The sequence below is a fragment of the Talpa occidentalis genome, unplaced genomic scaffold (assembly GCF_014898055.3).
Source record: "Talpa occidentalis isolate TD23 unplaced genomic scaffold, MPIMG_talOcc4v2.1 talOcc4.11, whole genome shotgun sequence".
Classification (NCBI taxonomy): domain Eukaryota; kingdom Metazoa; phylum Chordata; class Mammalia; order Eulipotyphla; family Talpidae; genus Talpa; species Talpa occidentalis.
In genome coordinates this window covers 21598488-21621950 of record NW_023601104.1, presented here as the reverse complement: position 1 = coordinate 21621950, position 23463 = coordinate 21598488, and the positions used below count along the sequence as shown (strand labels likewise).

Genomic DNA, 23463 nt, shown 5'->3' with positions numbered 1-23463 from the left:
CAAAGTATAATGGGAATATTTCTGTGAGTGAAAAGCTAATAGACTCTGCTGTTCATTTTGGACAGCTTACTCATCTAAAAGTGATGTTTCTCCTCACCTCAAAGATTTGTTCTGATGCTTGTTTGGATTATTCTAATTTTTAATGACCCCAAAAGAGAGAATCAGCATGGAAGTAAAACCTAGCAGAGCCATGAATATTTGCCTTTATGCCAATCAGGATATCAATAGCCACAGAAGGAAACTCAAAGAAAGAAACTGTTTATAAAGGTTTATGGAAAATTCAAGGGATAGTAGAAATCTTTACACTCTTAGTCCATAAAGCATGAGGGCTACTGGAATTCAGAAGGATAGAGTTCTCTAGGGAAGGCAAAGTTGAGACTTTTGAGTCAAAGCAATGTCTGTCTGTCTGGACAGTGTCCAGAGGGAGCCTGGAGAATGAACACTTGACTTCATTATTTCCTTTCACAGGCCTGTGAAGGGGCTTCCTATTGGCTGAACCCAATGGGAAACAGAGACTGAGTCACTAGGTACAAACCACACCACCCAGGTGAGGGTAGGGAGGTTTAGGAGGGGCTGGTGGAAGATACTCGGCAGTCTTCCAATTAAATTTATCTAGTATCTAGCACAAAGTCTGGGATATGGTCAATGCTCCTAAAAAGAGTCAAATGGAAGTAGATATGAGTATCAGTGATGTAAACTGGACATACTAGTGTATTTTATTTCTGGTTGCTTTTTCGGGTTTATGGAACAGATTGAATAATTCAAGATCTGATAAGTAATATTCTCTTCATCTAACTTTATAGATCTCTTTGTATTTCTTCAGTGGCATTATCTTTTATCTCATATGAAAATGACTATGCAGTAACAACTAACAAATTGTAAGCTTGATTTTCTAAGGGGACACACACATATACTTTGCAGGCACTTTGTAGTGTTTGCACAGTCATACCCCCTTTCTATAGAAGAATGTTGAAAGGTTTATAATCATGTCAGTTCAAATATGAGGACTATGTCTTATCACAGATTTTTAATTGACTAATTTTTTAGCAATCATTTGCTAGGAATTCACTAAGCACCTCTTTTTATCTGACATCAGTTAAGTACTTAGATTTTGAGGATGGGTAAGCAAGGTCCCTATCCTCCTACAGCTTATCTAGTTGAGAGGAGAACGAAATGAATGATCTATCATGATGTAACATAATGTGCTGGGTGAGTGTGAGGAGGTGACATTTGCTGGTGAGGAACAAGGGTGGAGAACAGGATGAATGGAAACCCAGGAGCAATATCACACAAGCACAGCAGATTCTGGAAGAATGAAATGAGACTTTATTTGAAAGGGTTTTCTGAAAGCAGGAGGCATTTTCTTATATTCAACTTAGATTTCTACATGTAACTACTCCAGTTAATATTTAAAAGGTATCTTGGCCAATGAACATACCCAGTAACTGGGGTAATGAAACTGGGAAGCTAAAAAAGTAGATAAAAGTTTGGGGATGGAGTTTGTTGCTGACATGGAAAAAAAATCAACTGAACGATATTTCCTTTTAGTCATGTTAAAATGAAAACTAAGGAGAATGAAATAAACCTAATTACTCAAAACTAGGGAGAAGAAAGCATGTACTTGGGAGAAGTTATAACACATTTTGATTCCCTTGTTGATTAAGGGCATGACCCTTCTACCTGTCCTGTCTCCACAAGCCTAACATGACCTATGTTTTATCACTTCTTACATTTCAACCAAGTGCTAGACCGGGGTGTTCTAGCGTCAGCACTGCTGCCATTTGGAATCAGATAACTTTGTCATAGGAAGCTGCCCTGGGCACCGTAGACTCTACAGCAGTTTCCCTGGTGTCCACCCTCATTACCTACATGACTTTAGCAAGTTTCTTAATTTGTGACCCATCTTAACCTGAGAATTGAGTCCTCTCAGGATTACTGTGAGGAAGAGCACTGTGTAGTCAAAGAATGATGCATGAAATTGCTCAGTGTTACAGTAATCTTAACTAACACTTTGCATTTCTACTTTGGGAAAGGATTGAATGTACTCAGAAACATACATCATCAGCATGCTATTAAAGTGATTTGTGTACAACTTTTTTGACTGCATTGAAGAGCCTCATCCAGTTTTGAATGTCATCAGACTGAAAGCAACATTTGAAGACTGAAATTTCATAAGTTCTTCATTTTTCCACTATTGCCAATAAGAATTGCTAACCTCTCATTGTGGAAGGCAGTGCTAGATAGTCAAATCCCACTGTCCCAGGGATATAACAGTGGCACGGCTCTGTGGGATGCAATTCTGAATCTCTGGTTATCTCTGAAAGGTTCATCATCTAAAATAAGAAATCACTTCTGACTGTGCTTTCAAATTAGTGTTAAATTAAAGATTAACCCTTTCCACAGTGAACCAATTCAGAAGCCAGTTTCTTTTCTATGTATGGACATATCTTGTATAGTTGAGGAACATAATTAGAGAGAATAAATATTTATTTGTTTGTTTGTTTGCTTTTTTGTTTATACATGCACTGGGTACAGTCAGAAGCATGGGAGGGTGAGAGAATTCACCAGAGCCAGAGCGGGGAGCAGAGCAGGCAGAAGAACCGAAGTACACTGCTGAGGGGAGCAGCGGGCGGCAGGAGAGGTCTGCGCGCCATGTGGGACCCTCCTCTGGTGGCCGGGGAGCAGCCGGGGATTGAACCGGCGCCGCAGAGGCCGCGGGCAGCTTCGCAACCCAGTGCTCAAGCGCTGCGCCACCGGGGAGGCCTGAGAATAAATATTTAAAGAATATATTGGAGTATAGTTATAGATTCCAAAATGTGAATCATCAGATGTCTGATTTCCATTTCAAATTAAGATATGTTATATTTTGCTTTAGCAGGAAACAGGTTATTAAAATGACCAAAAGTATCTGATTTAAATTTTAAGAAACTCAGAAATAATCACTCAGAGATGTTTCTCATAAAGTTAAAGACAGATCATGCATAAAAACATATTTCATGTATTTTAATCCACAATCATTGTGTGTGCCTGTGTGTGTGTGGCTAGTTAACTTAGATATAAAATATCCATTTTTCCTCTGAAACTCTTGAGATTCAGGTTCCTCAAACTGTAATAGAAGCTCAGATAAGGAAACAGAATATGACTTGGAGTAGCTCAGCAATTAATCATTCTCTGTCCCAGTCCAAATTGTGTTATCCATTGAAAATAAGCTCTACTTAGTATGTTAAAGTTTTATAGATTTTTCACGGTCTGCTAGTGGATGAAATATTCAAAAAGTCCTTGATAAAAAATAACTTAAAGTCTTTTGTTATGATGAATATTGTAATCAGAATGCAAGAAATGAATTTCATAGCAGCTTCCAAAACTGTAAGTAACATGTCATTTAAGTACAATGCAAAGTATAAATTTTAAAGCTACCTACCCAATTTGAACTATTGACCTAACTTTAAAAGGAAGAACATATGATTATTATCAATATTAAAATAATTTTTACTAATTCTACATAAAACCTCCTACAATATTTCTGTGTAGTGGTACAGGGCTATGTAAGGCACTTTTAAGCTCTATTGATCAAAAATATATAGTAGTATAGTAAATTACATTTTAAAAGCAAAAAATAGCCCACATTTTCACCTCCTGATTTGCTGTGGATAGCCTTGGTAAGATTGTAAAATTAAGGGCATAAATATATATTTTCCATAAATATATATATAGTTTCTATATCTAGAATACCTTTCTCTTTATCTCCTCATGATTAATTTATCTGCTGACCCTTCTACCTGTCCTGTCTCCACAAGCCTGACATGACCTATGTTTTATCACTTCTTACATTTCAACCAAGTGCTAGACCAGGGTGTTCTAGTGTCAGCACTGCTGCCATTTGGAATCAGATAACTTTGTCATAGGAAGCTGCCCTGGGCACTGTAGACTGTACAGCAGTTTCCCTGGTCTCCACCCCCTAAGTACCAGTACCACTGCCAGATGTGACAACGGAAGCGGCTCAGATATTTTCTCATGTCCCTCAGGGGGCAAAATCTCCTCTGCTTGAGAATCACTGTATTAGAGAATCTGGGGTCCCAACTTCATATTCACATTTGAATATGTGCTTTATAGGATAGGGCTTTGTTCAGAGGAGATGCTCAGTAAATATTTAAGAGCATGCAGAATAGAGGTGGTGTTCTCTTAGCAATGCAACACATTGCTAGAATAATAAATACATTGCGGTGATAATTTGAACTCTCATTTTCACTGGAGAACTTAACAATACTTCTATATCCAGTTTAAATTTGTTTATTTTCCAATATTTTGAAAAGTAAAGCAGTGTTTTTCCAAATTGACATTTCATTTGAACACTGTGGTTCATAAATTTCTAATGGGACTCAATCTCTGGTAGCTTTCATTTTTTTTTAACAACTATGAAAAGAAAACATCTAAATCTATTCCAGAAAAAAGAATAGAGGAAAAAAACGAGGTAAAAATAGAAATCAGGAAGAAGGGCAAGAAAAGAAAGGACAAATGAGGATGATACAATAGTTTTTTAAAAATAATAATAAACCAATTTATAAAAATAGCTAAATTAAAATATAAATAATAAAGGAAAGTATATCTTTCAGTTTGGAGATAATAGAAAGATAATGTGACTCCTCCCCCCTAAATTTAGTATTGCAGTTAATTTTGTAACAAGGAAAAAACAAAAAAAACAGATGAGAAAAAATAACAAATGAAAGGGAAAGAATAAAATAGGTAAGAATGTATGAGAATAACAGAACTGAAAATATGACCTTTTAAAAAAGCATTCTTGGATTTCTGAAGGATCCCAATTTTTTTTTGCACAACACATAGATTAACAAGAAAGCTCTTAAATAGTGATTTATTGTAGTTTGAAACAGTTTTCTTGTAGAATATAAGATATTAAGGAGACAAAATTCACCTTGTGTCTTATTAATCATAAGGCAAATGAAAATGTAATTTTTTCCTGGATAATCTTATTTATAAGGTGAATTTCATAATAGTCATTCAGGGCATTATCCTTTATACATATTATCAAAAAGATGTGTGAAGATGTGTACAAGATGGGTAAGAGCATAGAGCCTAGATCTAGACTAGGTGAATTAGAATGACTCCCCACTTCCTAGCAATAGACTTTGTGTATGGGTTCCTCAAGAAGTAGAATCTGAGACAAACATCAAGTGTGAATGGGTTACTTGAAGTCCTAGGAAACTATGGTGAGAGAGGAGGTGAGAAAAGCAAAAAGTAAAGAAATTAAAGTTAACAAACCAGCCCTCTGAGGGGGATGGGAACTCCATCCCACAGGAGAACGCTACAGGCCCCATGGACACTTGTCAGAGTTGTCACAACTGAGGAAGCTGAAATTTTGCTTTTCTTTTTTTTTTTAATCTGCTAATTTCCTGTCTTTCACAGGTTGAGGACTGATCCTAAGGGCATTAATTCTCTGATGCCCCAGTTTACCCTTAGTAGCAATAAGCAAGCTCTATGTAGAGGCAGAAATTGGCAGGGGTTTAGGATCTACACTGTTGGCTTGCATTTCAAATTTTATATTTAAAAGAAATCATAAAACCATATGGTCTTTCTACATTAGATTAACAAAATGCAAGTTAAACAAAAATTAAGCATATATTTATGGATATGTGATATTGTGCTGAGTTCTAGAAAAGTATCTAGATAATTGGAACAATGCTAAAATGTGAAAATTTATTCAGTCACTTCAACTCTTCATGCTACCAGTATTTAAGAGGTACAAAAGGAACACAACTAATCCCACCATCAATTGGAAATCTGCAGGAAAGAGTACCAAAGGATCCAAGGGGCAGAACCAAATTCCTCTCTTTTATTGATAGCATGTCCAGTGTCAAAGGTTCATAGAATAGTATAGAATTGCCATCTATGTCAGGCCCTTAAGAATTCATCTTTTCTGTATTTCTCTGTCAGTTAAACAATATGAGGTTCCTTTGATGCCAAAGGGAAAATGGGCTGGATGGGGACATTTAAAAAATAAAAATTCAAGTGTTGACTTTAGGGTCAATACCCGCTATTGTATTTGTCGGGGTGAGGGGTGTCAGAAATCTAATAGCTAATTTTCATTTCTTTCTGTCACTATTTTTTTTAAAGGATAGTTGTTGACTAACTAATCAGTGGTAATAAGAACTGAGATGGGGTTGTGGTTGGTTTATTCAGACTTTTCATTTCTTCCCTATTCAGTCTTGGATGAGTATATAGTTCTAAATATGTGCCCATCTCTTCTAGGTTACTGAACCTTTTAATATATAAAAGTTCATAATACTCTCTTAGTACCTTCTGAATTTCTGCTGTATCTGTTGTAATTTTTTTTCTTTTCTGATCCTATTTGGGTTTTCTCCCTTTATTTCTTAGAGGTTTGTCTATTTTGTATTTTTTCAAAGAACCAGCTTTTCATTTCATCAATCTTTTAGACTGCCCTTTTAATTTCTAATTCATTAGTTTCTGCTCTAATTTTTATTATTTCCTTTTGTTGGCTTTTGGGCTTGTTCTTTTTATAATTCATCAAATTGAGAGAAAAGGACATTATTTGAGTTCTTTCTTGATGTGGGCCCGTATTGCTATATTTTCCTCTCATCACTTTTGCTGTATGCCTTAATTCTGGAAGGCAGTGTTGTCATTTGTTTCAAGATTGTTTTAAAAAAAATTCCTCCCTGATTTTCTTATTAACCCAGTAGTCTTTCAGTGTGTGATGTTAAATGTCCATGTACTGGAGGTTTTACCCATTTTCTTTTTGTGTTGGGTTTCTAATTTGATACCTTTATGGTCAGAGAAGACACTTGGTATGATTTATTAATAGATCTTTTTGAATTTTCTGATACTTGTGTTGTGACCCAATATATGGTCAATCTTGGAGAATGTCCCTTGCACATTGGAGAAGAATGTATATTCAGGTTTTGGGGGGTGCAGTGCTCTCTATATATCAATTAGACCCATGTTATCTAATTGATTTTTGTTTAAGGCTATTTTATCCCTATTTTCTGTGTAGATGTGTCCAGAGGTGAAAATAGGGTGTTAAAGTCCTCTACTACAACTGTGTTTTTTCCAATGTCTGTTTTCAGAGTTAGTAGTAGTTGCCTAATATATTTTGGCTCTTTCATCTGGTAAGTCTCTATTGATGAGTGTTGTGTTTTGCTGATGTAGTGTTCCCTTACTGTGACAGAATTAGAAGAGAAGAAGTGAATATAAACTCAGAAATCCTGATTTGATTTGTTAATTGATAAAACTTTAGCTTGCCTCCATTTTTAATTAAATAATGATCATGCTTTATTAGTCAGTAGAATTCCACCCTTCCCCTCTCCCCTCATTTGGAAATATAAAAACCTGAGTGAGCAAGTGAATGAGAGAACTATAGAGAGATCGTAGGTAGCAGTAGAGAAGCTTCCACACTTCATAGTTACCAAAGATGTGGAAAGAACATATGGATTTTCTGTGGTTCAAGTGGACCCCATGGAACGAAGTTGGGCTTCGGTCTTTGTCCTGGGACCCTATTCCGGAGGGCTGGCCACTAGGCAGCCGACATTCAAGGAACAATGAATCATTGTATGTGTTGCAGGAGGCAGTCACTGAGGGGTTTTTGAAGGGAACTGACTTAGATCCCAATTATCAGGAAGTTGAACAGAGAGAAGAGCCCCTGACAATGGGCCCCACAGTAAGCCAACATTTAGATATAACCATGCAGGGCACAGGGGAGACACTTGCCTCCTCCCCTTTAGTTTTCACAACTAAGACACTGAAACAGAGAAGGACCTAAAGGATGTGAAGGGGGGGCAAAGGTCCTTTCAACCTCAGGTCCTTTGGACCAATAAGGCCTGGCTGGAGGCAGCTGGGGATGATGAGGTGGATAGGCAGAAGTTGAAAATAAGTTTCCATAGGCATGGTTGAAAGTAGCTACTGAAGAAAACGTAAAGTTATTTCAAATCTATTTCCAGACACTTTCAATTATTCAAAAAACATTAGATGAAGAATGATAATTAAGTTACTGGGATTACAGATCCTTTTATTTTTCTTCCCTCCAAATGTTTTCAGTGTTGCTATAGAATACACACACTAGAAAGTATATTTGCCCAACCCCATATACCAAAATAGATATAATAGGTTGTTTTTCAGTAACATATATGCTAAAACAGACTGTGTATAGTTATAAATGCATACCTATAAAAGCAAAAGTTTTCACATACTCACATTTTCAGAGAATAGATATACTATATGATGCCTTACAATTGCATTCACATTTATAAATGTTCCAAAAACCTTGAGGAATCATGGATTCCAGGAATAATGCTTTAGAATAATGTATCTCTTAACAACGTTTCATAAGCTCAACTCTTTTCTACTTTCTGGAACCATCTGAAAAGGTAACCTGAGTTTGCAAATCACATTAAAAGGACTATTTCTAGCATTCAACTGTATGGTACTAAAAAGCACAAAATGTTAAACACAGGCCTAATACCTCCTACCTCCTACCTACCTTTGCATCTCTGATATAGTTAGAAAAATTAAAGAAATCCATGAAGAAACAGACAAGCCTAAGGCATTCCCATCCCAGGAAAAGCAAAATATGTATGCTTTCCAAGGTTCTCTTCATGAATGAAGACAGCATCCTCTTATTTATTTTTACTCTTTCTATGCTGCAGTTTATTATGTTCTAGAATTTGAGCCTCTGTTTGGTTCTTTTTGACTTATACTAACATTTTCAATAATCTCTCAGAAATGTTAGATCATAAATGCATATAATTACCAAAATATAATCAATCAAAAAGCAATGTGAAGAAAAGATTTTCTAATAGTAATATCCTAGAATCTTAGGTGGTGCTAACTTTTCCACATGAAATACAGTCAAAAATACTACCTTCTTGGTCCATTTCAAGGTGAACGCTGATATTTTTCTCATATAAAATTAGGGTAAAGTGAGATTTCTCTTCTGGAAACCACAGAGTAGAAGGTTTTACATTTGAAGTCAGGATTTCAGGAATTGTAATATTTTTAGAAGTTAGCAAAATCAGCAAACACAGAATCTTTTGTATTGAGTTGAGAATATCATGGTCATGGATATTCAAAAAATAGGTTTACTGGATATTATGATATTAGAATCACCAACAGGATTCACAATTCTATAGACTTTTAGTATTAGTCATGCCCTAGTGTTTTTGAAATTATATAATTACATCACGAATGCTAAAAAATTGGTAATTTTCTATTCCATTATTACATAATCCTCATTCTTATTGATGCTTTAATTTACTATAGTAAATACTAATAGTTCAATAATTATTTTGACTTTTACTTAAGTATTCACTTTAACATCTAATGTGTTACTTACTCTGTGTGGTTTGAGTGTCTATGAATTTCTTTATCAAGGCATCAGTAGTTTGGGTATAAAGACTGAGAGCATATTTCAGAGACTGAAGATCTGGGCTTTTTTCCAAGAAGTTCTTTTTCAGGCCATTTCCTCCTGCATGAAAATATTGCTAGAAAGAAAAATACAGTAACATAAGGAGAGGAATTTAGAAAGAAATACTAGAGAGGAGATTTTATAATTGTAATAGTGAAGTTCAAGGGGACTATTACAATATGATCAGTGTGCGATAAATACAAAGAAATAGTGCCTGCTACGTGCTCACTGCTAAGACATCATCTAGCTCAGCCCCCTCATGCCCAAATCTCTCTGAATTTGTGCTCAGCATCACAGACCCAGATCACAGACCCAGGTCCTTGAAACTTAAGACTTTACTTTCTAATTGTAGTTAAGCAAATGGAATGATGAAAAGGCAGTGGTCAGAATGCTTGTAGAATGACAGGCTTAGTTAATAATTGTCAACTTGGTTATTGACTTCTGTTTTCTGAAAACAAAAACAAAAAAAAACAAAACAAAAAAAAAAAAAAAACAACAACTCAGGATTGTTGAAAACGAATAAGGAAGGTAGCTCGTGGTTACCAATTTTCTGGCACAAGTGTGAAATTCTATATGCAGCCTGAAGGTGCACAGTGGTCCTTAGAAATCAAACATTCAATGCAACTTGTGTCTAATACATTTACTAAAATACAGGAATTTTTTCCACTTTTTTTCTGCTATAGTCATCTAACAAAGTGAAAACATCAAATATAGGTAAAAAAACAAGATAGATGCTCTTTGGCAATGATTGTGATCATTGAAGGATGTTAGTGTTTTTTACATGCTACAAATATTATACATAAACATCTCTTTGGAAGGCAGATATCTAGAGTTAAGGAATAGAACCAAAGATTTTTTTCCTAACCATGTATAGGTGATAATATAGCTATCCTGTTAAGCTGAAATAAATGGTTCTTTTTCGCTGTATCAGCAATGCTAAACTACATAGTACAACCCGGCTCATTATAATCTGTAATTCTGACAAAATGAAATATTTTCAAAAAACTTAACAATTGATTCTGATACTCTCCTAAAAGGATCTGTGTCATGTTTCTATCCCACTCCTTAACTATTTCTGAGATAAAACAATTCAATGATTTATTTATTTATTTTTTACAGTTTTTTAATTTTATTTAAACAATTCAATGATTTAAAAAATAATAACAATCCCAATTTTGCCCCTGTTCAAGGGAAGATGAGAAAAATGCTCCGGGCATTTGTAGGCATCTGAGCACCAACAGTACAATGTAAAGAATGAGTATAGACCACAGAAAGTAGGCAGTGGGGATATAATCTGAAGAAAGAGTGTCACAACTGCAGACACCCTCTCCCAGGCGAAAAAGTTATGGCCCCTTAAAACTTTCATTTACTGATTCTGGTAAGAACAGTTTTTGGTTTTAGATGGGTGCCTGTGAAAACAAGTTGTTCATCTATGTGTGGTTGTGAAGAGGAGGCAGAGAACAATGGGAAAAGTCCTTTCTTGCACTGGAGATAACATATCATACTTAGTTATTCATTTTTATTTTTATTTATTTTTTTTGATAGGGGCATGTTACTTATTTATTTGTTTGTTTGTTTTGTTTATACATGCACTGGGTACAGTCAGAAGCGCGGGAGGGTGAGAGAATTCACCAGAGCCAGAGCAGGGAGCAGAACAGGCAGAAGGACCGAAGTACACTGCTGAGGGGAGCAGCGGGCGGCAGGAGAGGTCTGCGCGCCATGTGGGACCCTCCTCTGGTGGCCGGGGAGCAGCCGGGGATCGAACCGGCGCCGCTGAGGCCACGGGCAGCTTCCAACCCAGCGCTCAACCGCTGCGCCACCGGGGAGGCCCTTCATTTTTATTTTAAATAAAAATGTTGTCTTCTTATAAAATGTTAAAATATATTCACATGTAGGAAGTATTTATTAAAGACTAAGAGTCCAGCATTGTTTCGAGTGCCTCGGTCAATGAAAAAGAATGAGAGTTCCTTTCTTCAGGAAACATAATACATTAATTAAGGAAGGAAAATATTAATGTAAAAGAGGGCCATGTTTAGCTTGGGCTGACCATTTCTTCTAGAAGAATGCGGGGGTGATTCCTTGTTTCCATGCTGAACCAAGGAGACATCAGATGAAATAATCCATTTTGAGAGTAAAGAAAAATGGGATGCACTGCACCAAGAATAGCTGGTGCTCTGCAAGGGAACCCATTCTCCCACTCAGTGTTTGACAAACCTCTTATCAAGTCTGACCACAGCATGCTGGAAGATTATAATAATATGAGTTCAAGAAATTGCTAAAACGTTTTGTCATCTTTTGGGACTGGTGAAAGCTTTCAGGAAAAGTTGTCAAAGACTGAAATGATGAATCAGAAGAATGGTGTCTGTCCAGTGTTCCCATCTATGTTACCTTCGATTTTCATTGTCTTTGAGCTATTGAAAACCATAACTTGTAAAAAAAAAAAAAAAAAGAAGAAAGAGTAATGTAAATGACTGCTATCCCTAGAAATGTAAATTATTTCTGGTAGGATGCACCTACCTAATGTTCTGTGGGTAGATCTGTTTTGCCTCTATATGTAAATTTACCTTAGTTTTGTCTTTATGGGTGGTTCTTGGAATTCTCTTTTAAGCCAGTTCTTACTGGTCCCCTTATTAATTGATGAGCTAAATAATATTTTGGACAAAGATTATAACCATATTAGTGTCACTATTTCCTCTTTCAAAAACTGTTCTTTAGCTGTGTATGTATCGTGGCATGGATGACATTAATCATAGGGATGATTTGTGGGGTAGGGCCGTGCACCCGTGCCTCACCCTCGCAGTGTCAGTGGTGGGAGTCTGCCTGCCTGTCTCTTCCTTCTCCCAGTCTTCTTTAATAAATATCCATTAAACCAATATCATGGGCCAGACCTTGTGCTGGATGCCAAGTTTATGAAGCTAAAGAGACCCAGAAGTATTTTCAAAGGGATGATATTCTAGTAGGAAATGTAACTAAGTGACTTCACTAATCAATTGCAGGTATTAAGAAAATGACTTGAAATAGATAATACTATTTGTAGCTTCTGAAGCCACTAGCTAATTCACTACAGTGAACCAGAGAAAGAGGACAGTCTCACCAAACAGGAGAATCCCTAGGAATGCTAGCACTACTGAAGAAGAATTAAGACACTGTTACTCTGCTCTCATCACCACACCTGCCTGTGGGCAGCAGAGGCTTAGAGAGATTAGAAGATGAAGTTGTACTTTTAACCATTCACAGTGCTTATTAGCATATTACAGATTCCGAGTCCCTCTGTGATAAGGACATCTGTTTAACCTTGCACTAATATATCTAGTTCTTAAGGTTATTTAGCTATCGGATACCTACTGAGGTGCTTGGCAAAAGAAGTGTTCCATGGACTAGGATTTAGGAAACCCTAGGACAGAAGACTGTGGCTGGGCATCATATAGTTGGAACTTTTTAGAGGGTCTGGATGGCTTCATGGAAGAAGAAAACTAGAGTTAGGCTATGAAGGCATAAACTGCCCTTGAACTTACTATAATTTTATCGGAAACCATGTTTTTATTACTAAAGCGTTACTTTGTAGGCCTCTGGGGCATGATGGATGAAAAAAAATGAGTTTGTTTATGAAGAAATCTTAAGGGTCCCTCGAGTTTTAGGTTATCATACTGAACTGTCTTTCTCCACTGAAGCGGAGAAAGGGCAGAAATGATGGCTTTGTCTTTTCAGTGTACTGTATAAATGAGAAGTTACAAGACAAACCTAGGACAGAGGGTAGCAGCCCTAGGAGAAAATAATGTTTCTAGATGCCGAGTGAAAACCTCCCATTCAGTGAACAAGGAAGGACAATACATACCACAGATAACTTACTCAAAAAGGGAGAAAATGTTTTCTGTGGTTACACAAATATAAAGGCAGTGAAAATGCTACTTTCTGCTACTTCTGAGAACATGGTGCGCTTATCTCACTGGCACAGATCCTCAGGAGAAAGGTGGCTGCAGTTATGTGTATATCTTGGCATGCTGAGATTTCACATTTATTTGGGTTTGACTCTGCAAGAGCCTCTGAAAGAACAGGACGGTAGAATTTGTGTGTCACTGAGGCTTGGATTTGAAGGATACAAATGTAGGGTTGATGTACAAATGGATACAAATGTAGGGCGTGGGAGTGACTGTCTTAGCTATGAAATCCCAGTGTCCTTAGCTGTGCAGTTTAATTTATCTCCACTCATTGTAGCAAGCATTTTGTGTGGAATTATATGTTAGAGGGGAATTAGTGATTTGGGGTTTTAAAAGTTTCTGGATGTTTTCCTTATTCAAAAGTGGATTATTCTCTATTGATTCTAGAAAAAAATACTCTTATTCTTACTGTTTCTTTGCAAGTTGTAGCATAATGTAAGAACCTCTAGTTTGATTTGTTCATTTGTTTTACTTGGACTAGTGCAAATTAGCAGTAATTTGCCAAAATGACAAGTTGGGACACTTCCTCTTCATTCCAGAAAGGAATTTTCAGTTAGAGGCACTTGGAGAAGTTCAGAGTTGTGACAGATACAGATGTCAACTAGGTGACATTCTCTGTATGCTTGACCCTGGCCTGGATGATATTTCCTCCATGGATGTAGAAAGACTAAGACAGAAAGCAAAGCATAGTTTTCAAATGTGCAGTTGAATCAAAGCTCGATTATTACACTGAATGACAGATCCAGCTTCAAAAAGGTCTTGGCAGTCTGGAATGGCGGGTCAACAGTAATAAGATGAGATGACAGAGAAAAGGAAAAGACCTGCATTCACAACAAAAGTGTTTACTGCAGAGTAGGAGGGTGACTTGGCACGGCTTAACATCAATAAATTTTAAAATCTATAAAGTTTTATTTGCCCTCCAGTTCAACATGATGTAATAAGTGATGGGGGCAGCTGTCAGAGCTCATGAAATCTTACCATGCATTAATATATGTAGATAGATCAAGACAATGGGTGTGACAGAGCCACAAACTTCACTAGTTAGATATATCTGGAATATTAAGGTCATTCCTAATCAATTCCTAAGCTTCATCATTTATAAGAAATATGAAAAAGTGGAAAAAGGGCATTCAAATATAGCTTGAATTTTATAAGGTCTGCAAGTCATGTTATTCAATAGATGGCTACATGCAACTTGGAACAACTTAGTAGATATTTTTAATATCCAAAAAGTGATCACATGGAAAGGAAATGGATTTTATAGCAGTTTCAAAGGACAGGAGGACTAATGCACGGCTAGATTTACCAGGGAAGCAGATTTTGGTTAGAAAGTTGAGACTTATAGTAAGTGTATTTTAGAAAGTGAAGTTTCTACTTTAAGTTGTGAGGTCCCATTACTGGCCATTATTAAGTGGTGGCAGTTGACTATGGGCTAATAACATGTAGACAGATTCTCTGTATATGCACAGGGTGGGGGGGATGCTAGGTTATGGTATTTTAGAATCTTCACTGTTAGACTGACCCTGCCCTTTATAAAGTGCTACAAAATCTACTTCATCTTTCCTCTATGTAATGTGATTTAGCTTAAGAGAATATTAGTACAAATTTGTAGAGTGGGAAAGGAATGTACACCAAGTCTGACTAAGGTAAAGATGGATTATTCTATCAGGAGGAGCTTGGTGAAATGTAGCATTCTTTGTACTTGTAAGAGAATATATTATTTGGTATTATAATTCTCCAAAGTCTAGGCCTGCTTTGTTATTAAGCACCAGCCTCTGTCTCCAGCAGTTTACTGGAAATTTATTTCCATGTTCCTCTATCTCATATATATATATATATATAGAGAGAGAGAGAGAAAGAGAGAGAGAGAGAGATTGTTTTTTAATTTTGTCTATTTTTACATCATTTTTCATTTTTGCACAATGTATGCATTTTCATCTTGGTTATAGTCCCCATACAATTCCCACCACTCTTGTTTTGATCCTACTCCCTTCTCCCCCCTGCAGTGTGTCTCTGGTTTATAGTTGCTTGTTGATTTTGATTTTTACTTTATTATAATTAGTCTTTTTCTTGGTCCCTTATTTAGATTTTCTAAATTCTTGCTATGTTGAGACCATCTGTTTTTTCTTATTTTTCTTCCTGGTTTATTTCGCTGAGCATGATCCCTTCCTGCTCCATCCATGTTGCTGCAAATGGCATGAGTTTATCTTTTTGATTGGTGAGTAATATTTCATCATGTATATGTACCACATCTTCTTGATTCAATGTTCTATTTTTAACGCCATAGGGAAAAAGCCCTCTTGCACCATTTTTCTTAGTTGCACCTTTCCAGTCACTTTACTAAAACTGTGAATCATCCTGGGCAACTCACTTACCATTGCCCTAATTTCAGTTGCCAAGTTCCAGTGATGCTACCTTTCTTGTGTCACTTATTTCCATCTTTCTCTTCCTGTCACCACCACCCTGTAGATAAATCCTCATCATTTTATGTAGTAAATAACTGTAACTGATCTCTGATTATAATTTTGTATATTCCTCTAATCTTACCATAGTTAAAATGATACTTCTAAAATGATGTAGATTTTCAAATCATGAGTGAATCCTCTTTGATAGAATACACTGGGTGTAATCTATAAAGATGCCAAAGGACCTTTATAATTTCAGCTCAAAAACTTCATTTAACCTGTTTTTTTTTTTTTTTTACTGCTTTCTTATGCAAAACTCCGGTTAAATGCGGACTAGTCACTGACACCAGATCTGTTGTGTCTTGTCATCCCACTTTGTCATGAGTCTTTCTCCAAAGAAAACTTGTCTTTCCTTTCTTGCCTGTAAGCTGTCCATTTTAGTCCATTCCTTCAGCTTTTCCTGATCTCAAGTTTGTAGTAGTTGCTTATTTCTCTAAATCCTTACCAGCTTTTTTTGAAATTGAAGTAATATTACACATTTCAGGTGTACATCTGGGACAAACATCTGCATATATTACACTGAGCTCACCTCTTAAAGTCCAATTCTATCCTTAACCATACAATTGACCCCTTTATCCAGTTCACCTATTTCCTCCCTCGTTCTTTCTTCATAGCAATAATTGGCCTTATAGTCAAATTTTATTTTCATTTTATTTACTTCATTTGTTTGATTTCTGTATTTAGCACACAAAATATAGTGTTTGTCCATCTGAATATTTCACTTAATACCCTGTCGAGTATTCATGTTGTTGAAAATGGTAGGACTTCATCTGGCAGTAACTGACTGTGTACACATACCAGTTCATCTTTATCCTGGCATGTGTCCTTGGGTACTGAGGGTGTTTGCAATTCTTGAATACTATAATGCTGCAGTAAGCCTGGGTTGTATATATCTCTTCAATTTTTTTCTTTAATTTGTCAGGTAAATACCCAGAGATAGAATAATTGGATTGGATGAAAGTTTTATTTTTTGAGGAATTTCCATACTGCTTTATATGATGGCCCTGCCAATTTACATTTTGGGTTCCCTTTTCTTTATATCCTCTCCAACATTTATTGTTTCATGTCTTTTGGGCAACAGATATTCTAACAAGTGAACTAACTGATAATCTGATTTGTATTTCCTTAGTGATAAGAGGTAAAGGAATATATTTTCAGTGCCAAAAGGCTATCTCTATGCCTTCTTTAGTGAAGTGTCTATTCAGATCCTCTAGCCATTTTTTAAATTGAGTTTTTTTTTTAATTGAGTTTTGAGTTCTCAATATATTTTGGATATTAACCCCTTGTTGAACTTATGTACAAATATCTTCTCCAATTCACCATGTCTTTTCATTTTGATGATTGTTTTGGTGTCTGGAAGCCTATTGGTGAAATAGTCCCATTTGCTTATTTTTGTTTCTCTTGCCATTGGAATCCAGTCTCCAAAGATGGCTCTAAGGTCAATGTCAAGAAATATAATGTCTTTGTTTTCTTTTATATATTTTGCTTCAGGTCTTTCATCCAAGTCTTTAATAAACTTTGAATTATTATTTTTTTGTTAGATAGTTGTCTAGCTTCATTTGCGTGTGATTGTCCTGTTTTCCCACACCATTATTGAAGAGACTTTCCTTGCTACATGGTAGGCTCTGGTCTCCTTTATCATAAATTCGTTGTATACATGTGTGGATTTATTTATGGCCTCCTAACTCTGTTACATTGACCTATGTGATGTTTTTATTCCAATGCCATGGTGCTTTATTTACTATTAGTTGGTAGTTGAAGTAATACTATTACTTGGGGGTGTGGCACCTCTATTTTTGTTATTTCTCAGGGTAATTTTGCTATTCAGGGTCTCTTTTAGTTTGAAATAAATGTCATGATTTTTCTATTTTTGTGAAGCATACCATTGGGATTTTAACAGGGATTACATTAAATCTAAGTATTGCTTTAGGTAATGTTGCCCTTTCAATTATGCTAATTCTGTCAGTTAATGAGCATGGAATATCTTCCCACTTACTTTTGTTTTCTATTTCTTTCAACAATGTCTTTCAGTTTTCAGTGTATATAGCCCTTTCACTACTTTTGTTAAACTTAATCCAAGGTATGGAAATTCATTTTTATGTGATTGTCAGTGGGACTGTTTTCCAGATCTCTTTCAACTAGTTTGTGTATAAAAATACAACTGTTTTGTATATTAATTTTGTAGCCTGCCAATTTACTGTATTTAGTCATTATTTTTAATACTTTTCCTCCTAGAATTGCTGGGCTTTTCTAACTACTATTCAATTTGGACACCTTTTATTTCCTTTTAACTAATCTTGCTAGACTTCCAATACTACATTGATTAATAGTGGTAATAGTCGACATCTTTGTCCTGTTTTTATTAAAGGAAAAGCTTTCAGGTTTTTCATGGCTGAGTAAAATAGTTGCCATGTTTCTTTCATTTATGACCTTTATGTTGTTTTTAAAATTGTAAATAGCTGTTGAATCTTGTCAAATGCTCTGTGTCTATTATGATAATCTGATTTTTGTCCTTTTGTTGATATGGTGGTCTAATATGCTTATTGATTTGTATATCTTGAATTGCCATTCTATCCTTGGAATAAATCCCATCTGATCATGATGTATGGCTCTTTTAACATATTGATAAATTTGGTTTGTTAGTGTTTGAGGATTTTTGCATCTATATTCATCAGATATATTGGTCTTTAGTTTTCTTGTGCTTTGGTTTAGAATCAAGGTAATGTTTGCTTCATAAAATGTTAGGTTTTCCTCCTTACCTTTTTTTTTTTTAAATTGCACCCCTCATTAAGCATCTGTATCACTTTTTCCATATCTTACACTGTTGTCATGTAAATTGTCACATGTCATTTAATTTTTAATGTACCTTTCTCATATCAACTCTTGTAGAGATGGAATAACACTGCTTCTCAGTATTTCTTGGTGGGGGGGTGTGTGACTTATAATGAGAAGACTTTTTGCCCAGAAAACCAAAAAGCCAGAGGGCAAAGCATATTACTTAATAGTTAGCTTTATTGAGAGAGAATGAAGGCCTTACAGGAAAAGAAGAAAAAGTTGCTGTAGCGTATGCAGTATATTCTAACAGTAGAAAGAGGCTCCTCCAAAATAAAACAGTCCTTGAATGTTGTGATAGTTAACATTTATGAAGAGCTTTCTATAGAACAGGAACTGCTGATGATTGTTTTTTTACAGGATAATTCATTTAATTACCTAATAACAAGCACTTAAGTCCTATTATTATTCCTATGGGAGAGGACAGTAATTTATACACTCTAGTTTTTCTCTTTTAAATTACTCACTATTCTGATTCTCTACTTGTCAGCGGTATAATTTCTCACACAGTTTCAAAATTTTTTTAACACTTGTTCTTACATCAATTTTGTGATATTTGTAAAGGCTTTCACCCCGTACAGCAACACATTAGTTTCAGTGATGTAAGGATGAACTGTGAGGAACACTTACTACATCTGAACGGGACTTGGACAGAGCTATCTGTAAGGTATCATTTTCTTTGGTGAAGAATGTCAGAAATGTAAACATACAAAAAATAAAGGAGTTCAAACCTGGTGATGATTTTTAAGGACAAAAATAGTACTACTAAATTAAAAAAAAAACAATATAAATGTCAGCATTCTGAAATAAGCCATTGTTTTATGATCCACAAAACTTTGTAAATTCTAATATATAATATTTGTCATATATTTGAAGATTTTTCACACTTTATTTTTACTGACTTATGAAAACATCAGTTTCTTTATGTGAGTTTGCGGAAATAATTTAGTTTTCCATACTCTGTTTTTCTTAGCTACTTCCCACTATCCCCTTTACTAATACCCATATATGATTCTTTTGGAAAATACATGCAATCATTTTACAAACTTAAATATAAACTCCTTTAACTACTGAAGTTTACTTTTTAAAAGAAATAGATAGTAAGAAAAATTTCTACAACCGGTGTCCTTTACTATACATTGCATCAGGACATCCTACTCTCTCACTCTTTCCAACAAACTAAAGTTGAGATTCTTTACCTGAAGACTTAGTATTTTGGCTCCAATGCTGTTCTTTGATTCCTTATAATACTCAACCTGATATAATCTACTCCTCTACATTAGACAATCTGAAGTTTTCAAGCCGACCCACACCTTTTCATGTAACTCATGCTTTCCTTTAAGCCTACAATGACTCTCCCCATTTCATCCTCTAAAACCCAATACTACTTTCCCCAGGAAACACTCCATTACACACCACGGAGACTTTATCACTCCTTGCACTCCTCTGTACTTATCTCTTTTATTTTCTCAGTTTAGATACTTTGTAAGTTAAGAGCAAGAGTGCTCACCTCCAGCCACCTTTGATTGTTCTCTGTATTTCCTACATATGGGAGGTTCTCAAACAATTTTTTTTAATTTTTAATCACAGTACTTCAAACTCAGTAGGTTGCCTTGTTCTTTCCATGAACAGGTGAATTGTAATGCAAGAACTATACTTAAAATGATAAACTCCTGCCATTTCGACAGTATGGAGGGGATTATGTTCAGCAAAATAAGTCAGAATAAGTCAGAGGCAGAAAGATAAACACCAGATTACTGCAATCATATATGGAATATAAAGAAATAAAACAAAGGAACAGACAATACTAAACCAAAACAAACTGTAGAAATCTGTAAAATAGAAGGAGGAGAGAGAGAACATAGTTAACTGTGGTGAATTACATAAAAGTGGGATCCTTTAAGACCTTAATCAGTGTAAGCATCTCAAACACAATAACATCACATATCCTACTGTGAGTCTGGAATCCTAAGTATCAGAAATGGTGTTATCTAAGAAATAACAGTAATACATTCCAAAGCTATCTTTGTATGGATAATCATTTTGACCCAAATTGTCTCCTTTATACCAAGAAATGCAGTTTCCTTTTAACTAATGCTGGGCACCACATTAATTTAGAGAAATCTCTCCATTATCCCTGTATGTCAAATAAAACTGCAATATACACTGCAGAATGTCATGTCAGATTCAATAACAAGGGTTCTTAAGGAAGTGTGGGACAAAGATAAGTAGCCAGATTTTTGTGTGTGTGAGTATTTCAAATTTCATCCTAAAATAGCTTGAAGATTGTTTAAGATTAAGAATTTCCTTAAACCTTTGCATTTCAACTTAGGTCAAGAGTATCTGTGCTGTGGAAAGAGCTCTTGTTTCTCTCTGAAAGAAACTGACATTTCAGATAATCCCATGTGGAGTCTTTCTGGGATATGTGTCTGGAACTCACATTAGGATCCCCTCAAACTAGGATTTCCCCACTAATCTCTCCATTAGTTTGCACATACTGGTTATGTTGTTGGTCATCTGCCTCGTAGCCGTCACATTTTTACTTTTATCTTTAAATACTATTACTTGGCTTTGTTAGCAGGTGAATGGAATGTTTCAAATCCCAATCATGCTAGCTGCAAAAGATCATCGTAGTTCCTGTTAGTTGTGTCATAAGATCAAAACTAAATGTGGTTGGTGTGACAAAATAAAACGACCACTTTAGTATTTAAAGGTTATATTTTCAATACTGCACACTAAGGTTGCAAGATTTTGAATTATTTTAATAAATAGAAAATGAAAATAAATGAAACATGGTATTTTAATTGATAAAGTCTTTATAAAGAAGTACTATCTATTTCGGCCTGCTGAATTTTACCTATACTTTGTCACCTTGTTTTACTAAATGCTAACCTAGAAGACAGAATAAATACTTTAAATTTTGGAGTTCTTTCTCAGTTCTGCCAGTCACTAGGAGCTCTTAGAAGATAAGGGCTTTAGTTGTTCTCATTTATAAAATGTAAATAATCACTCTTCCTTGCATCTATTTATTTATATATAAAAATTTAGGTAACACTGGTTCACAACACTGTACATTATTCAGAATGATCATTTTTACCTACCTACTACCCAGCATGTTTATAAGAATCAGGCAAGATCATATATACATCTATATCATATATATTTTTTTTCACAAAATACATGAAAAAATGTGAAATACTATTTTAGTCTATAATTTATAAATTCTGTAACATTCTCTTCCTTTAGTTCTTACTGCAGCTTATTTATTATGAGCTAAAGAGGAATTATAGGCCATCATTTTGGCAGCCTTTTGGAGTTAGAACATCTTTCTCATGATTCCACTGCTTGCTTTACAGTATGCCCTATGTTAGGCTCTAAGCAGACACTGAATCATTAGCTATTGGGATCCCAATTCTATTAAATGGAGTTCCTCCTCCTGAATGTCGTTGTATTCAACATCAGAATTAATGCTTGATAGAATAGTCAGTATTCTAATAGGCAAATCTCAGAAGACAAAGTAAAGTGAGTCTCTACCATGGTATTACAGAGGCATTGAAAATAGGCATCAGGTGAATGTTCGGGCAAATGGACAAAGCAGAGGAAGAATAGGATCTCAAGGAAGGCACAATAGGTGTATAATGGAGTCCCAATAGAAAGAGTTGGTATCAAAAAATTTAGGGATTAGGGGGACTGGAGACCTGGCCTTCCCTATCTGGAGGCTCAGTGTCAGAGGGGTGAGCTAAAGACATGGATCCTTTGATTGCATCTTGGGTATCGAGCATCAGTTTTGTTCTAAAGAGGAAGGCGAGTGTCTGATGCTGAATTAAATCATATACAGTGTTTTAAACCAATGTACCTTAATACAGAATAAAAAAATCACAAATTACTAGGACAAGAAACAACGATGAATTGTCAAGAGGATTTGTTGGGAGGGTCAGGATTTTTCTAGAAGGTGGACCAAACTCTATGCGGTAGTCATGTGTCACCATCAACAGGAAAGAGAAATTTTGGAGCTGGGTGAAAGTATCAGTTCTTTTGTTTCACTGAATGTCATTACCTACTTCTACAAAATATCTTTCCTCTCTGAAAGTCATGCACTGACCTAACGAAATTATGAGGGCTGAATTTATATTCTAAAATTTTTACTTTAGGAGATCTTGCTAGTTTTTTTCCAACATTTTTACTATATATAGCTATTAGTTCTGCTGTAACTCTAAAGGTTAATTTCCTATTTCTGTTTTTGAAAATAATTGGTTTTAAAATGCAGAATGCTTCACGAATCTGCATGTCATCCTTGTGCAGGGGTCATACTAATCTTCTCTGTATCTTTCCAATTTTAGTACATATGCTGCTAAAGCAAGCACTAAAAATCATTTTTTAAAAAAAACTGGTTTTGCTTCCCTGTTTCTTTTTCATTTTCCTTTCAAAATTATTTTTCCAAAGCTTCCATACAACACCCTTACTGCATCTCCATTTCTGTAATCTCACTGCCTAATCATACTCTCCAGTTTCCAGCAGGAATCACAAAATTCTCAGGCTCACAACTATCATTTTGCAGATTTTGACATTGAAGTAGAAAAACATGGCATCATTAAATATTAAAACAGCAAAACAAAAGCCATGAGGTAATAGTTTTATAAAGATGTCCAATTGTTATACAAGCATAACTCTGTTTTAACAGTTCTTTGCTACACTGTTCACAAGTCTTAGAAAATGGATGCTTTCCCCTGGAAGAGGTGGGAACTCTGGACATGGTTGAAATTTAGGATATTAATTTTTCATTCTTCAGTAGACTTTC

General features: G+C 35.5%; 1 protein-coding gene and 1 non-coding gene across 2 annotated transcripts in view; both read right to left on the bottom strand.

Annotated features, from left to right (window-relative positions):
- UNC13C (unc-13 homolog C) overlaps positions 1–23463 on the bottom strand; it is a 488975-nt gene that overhangs the window by 34682 nt on the left and 430830 nt on the right. The window contains exon 30 of the mRNA XM_054701637.1: positions 9359–9506. Within this exon, the coding sequence (XP_054557612.1) occupies positions 9359–9506 (148 nt within the window). The remainder of the gene's footprint in view (positions 1–9358; positions 9507–23463) is intronic.
- Positions 22923–23025, bottom strand: LOC119239584 (U6 spliceosomal RNA). Its single transcript, XR_005123870.1, has one exon. It is a non-coding gene; the product is annotated as a U6 spliceosomal RNA (small nuclear RNA).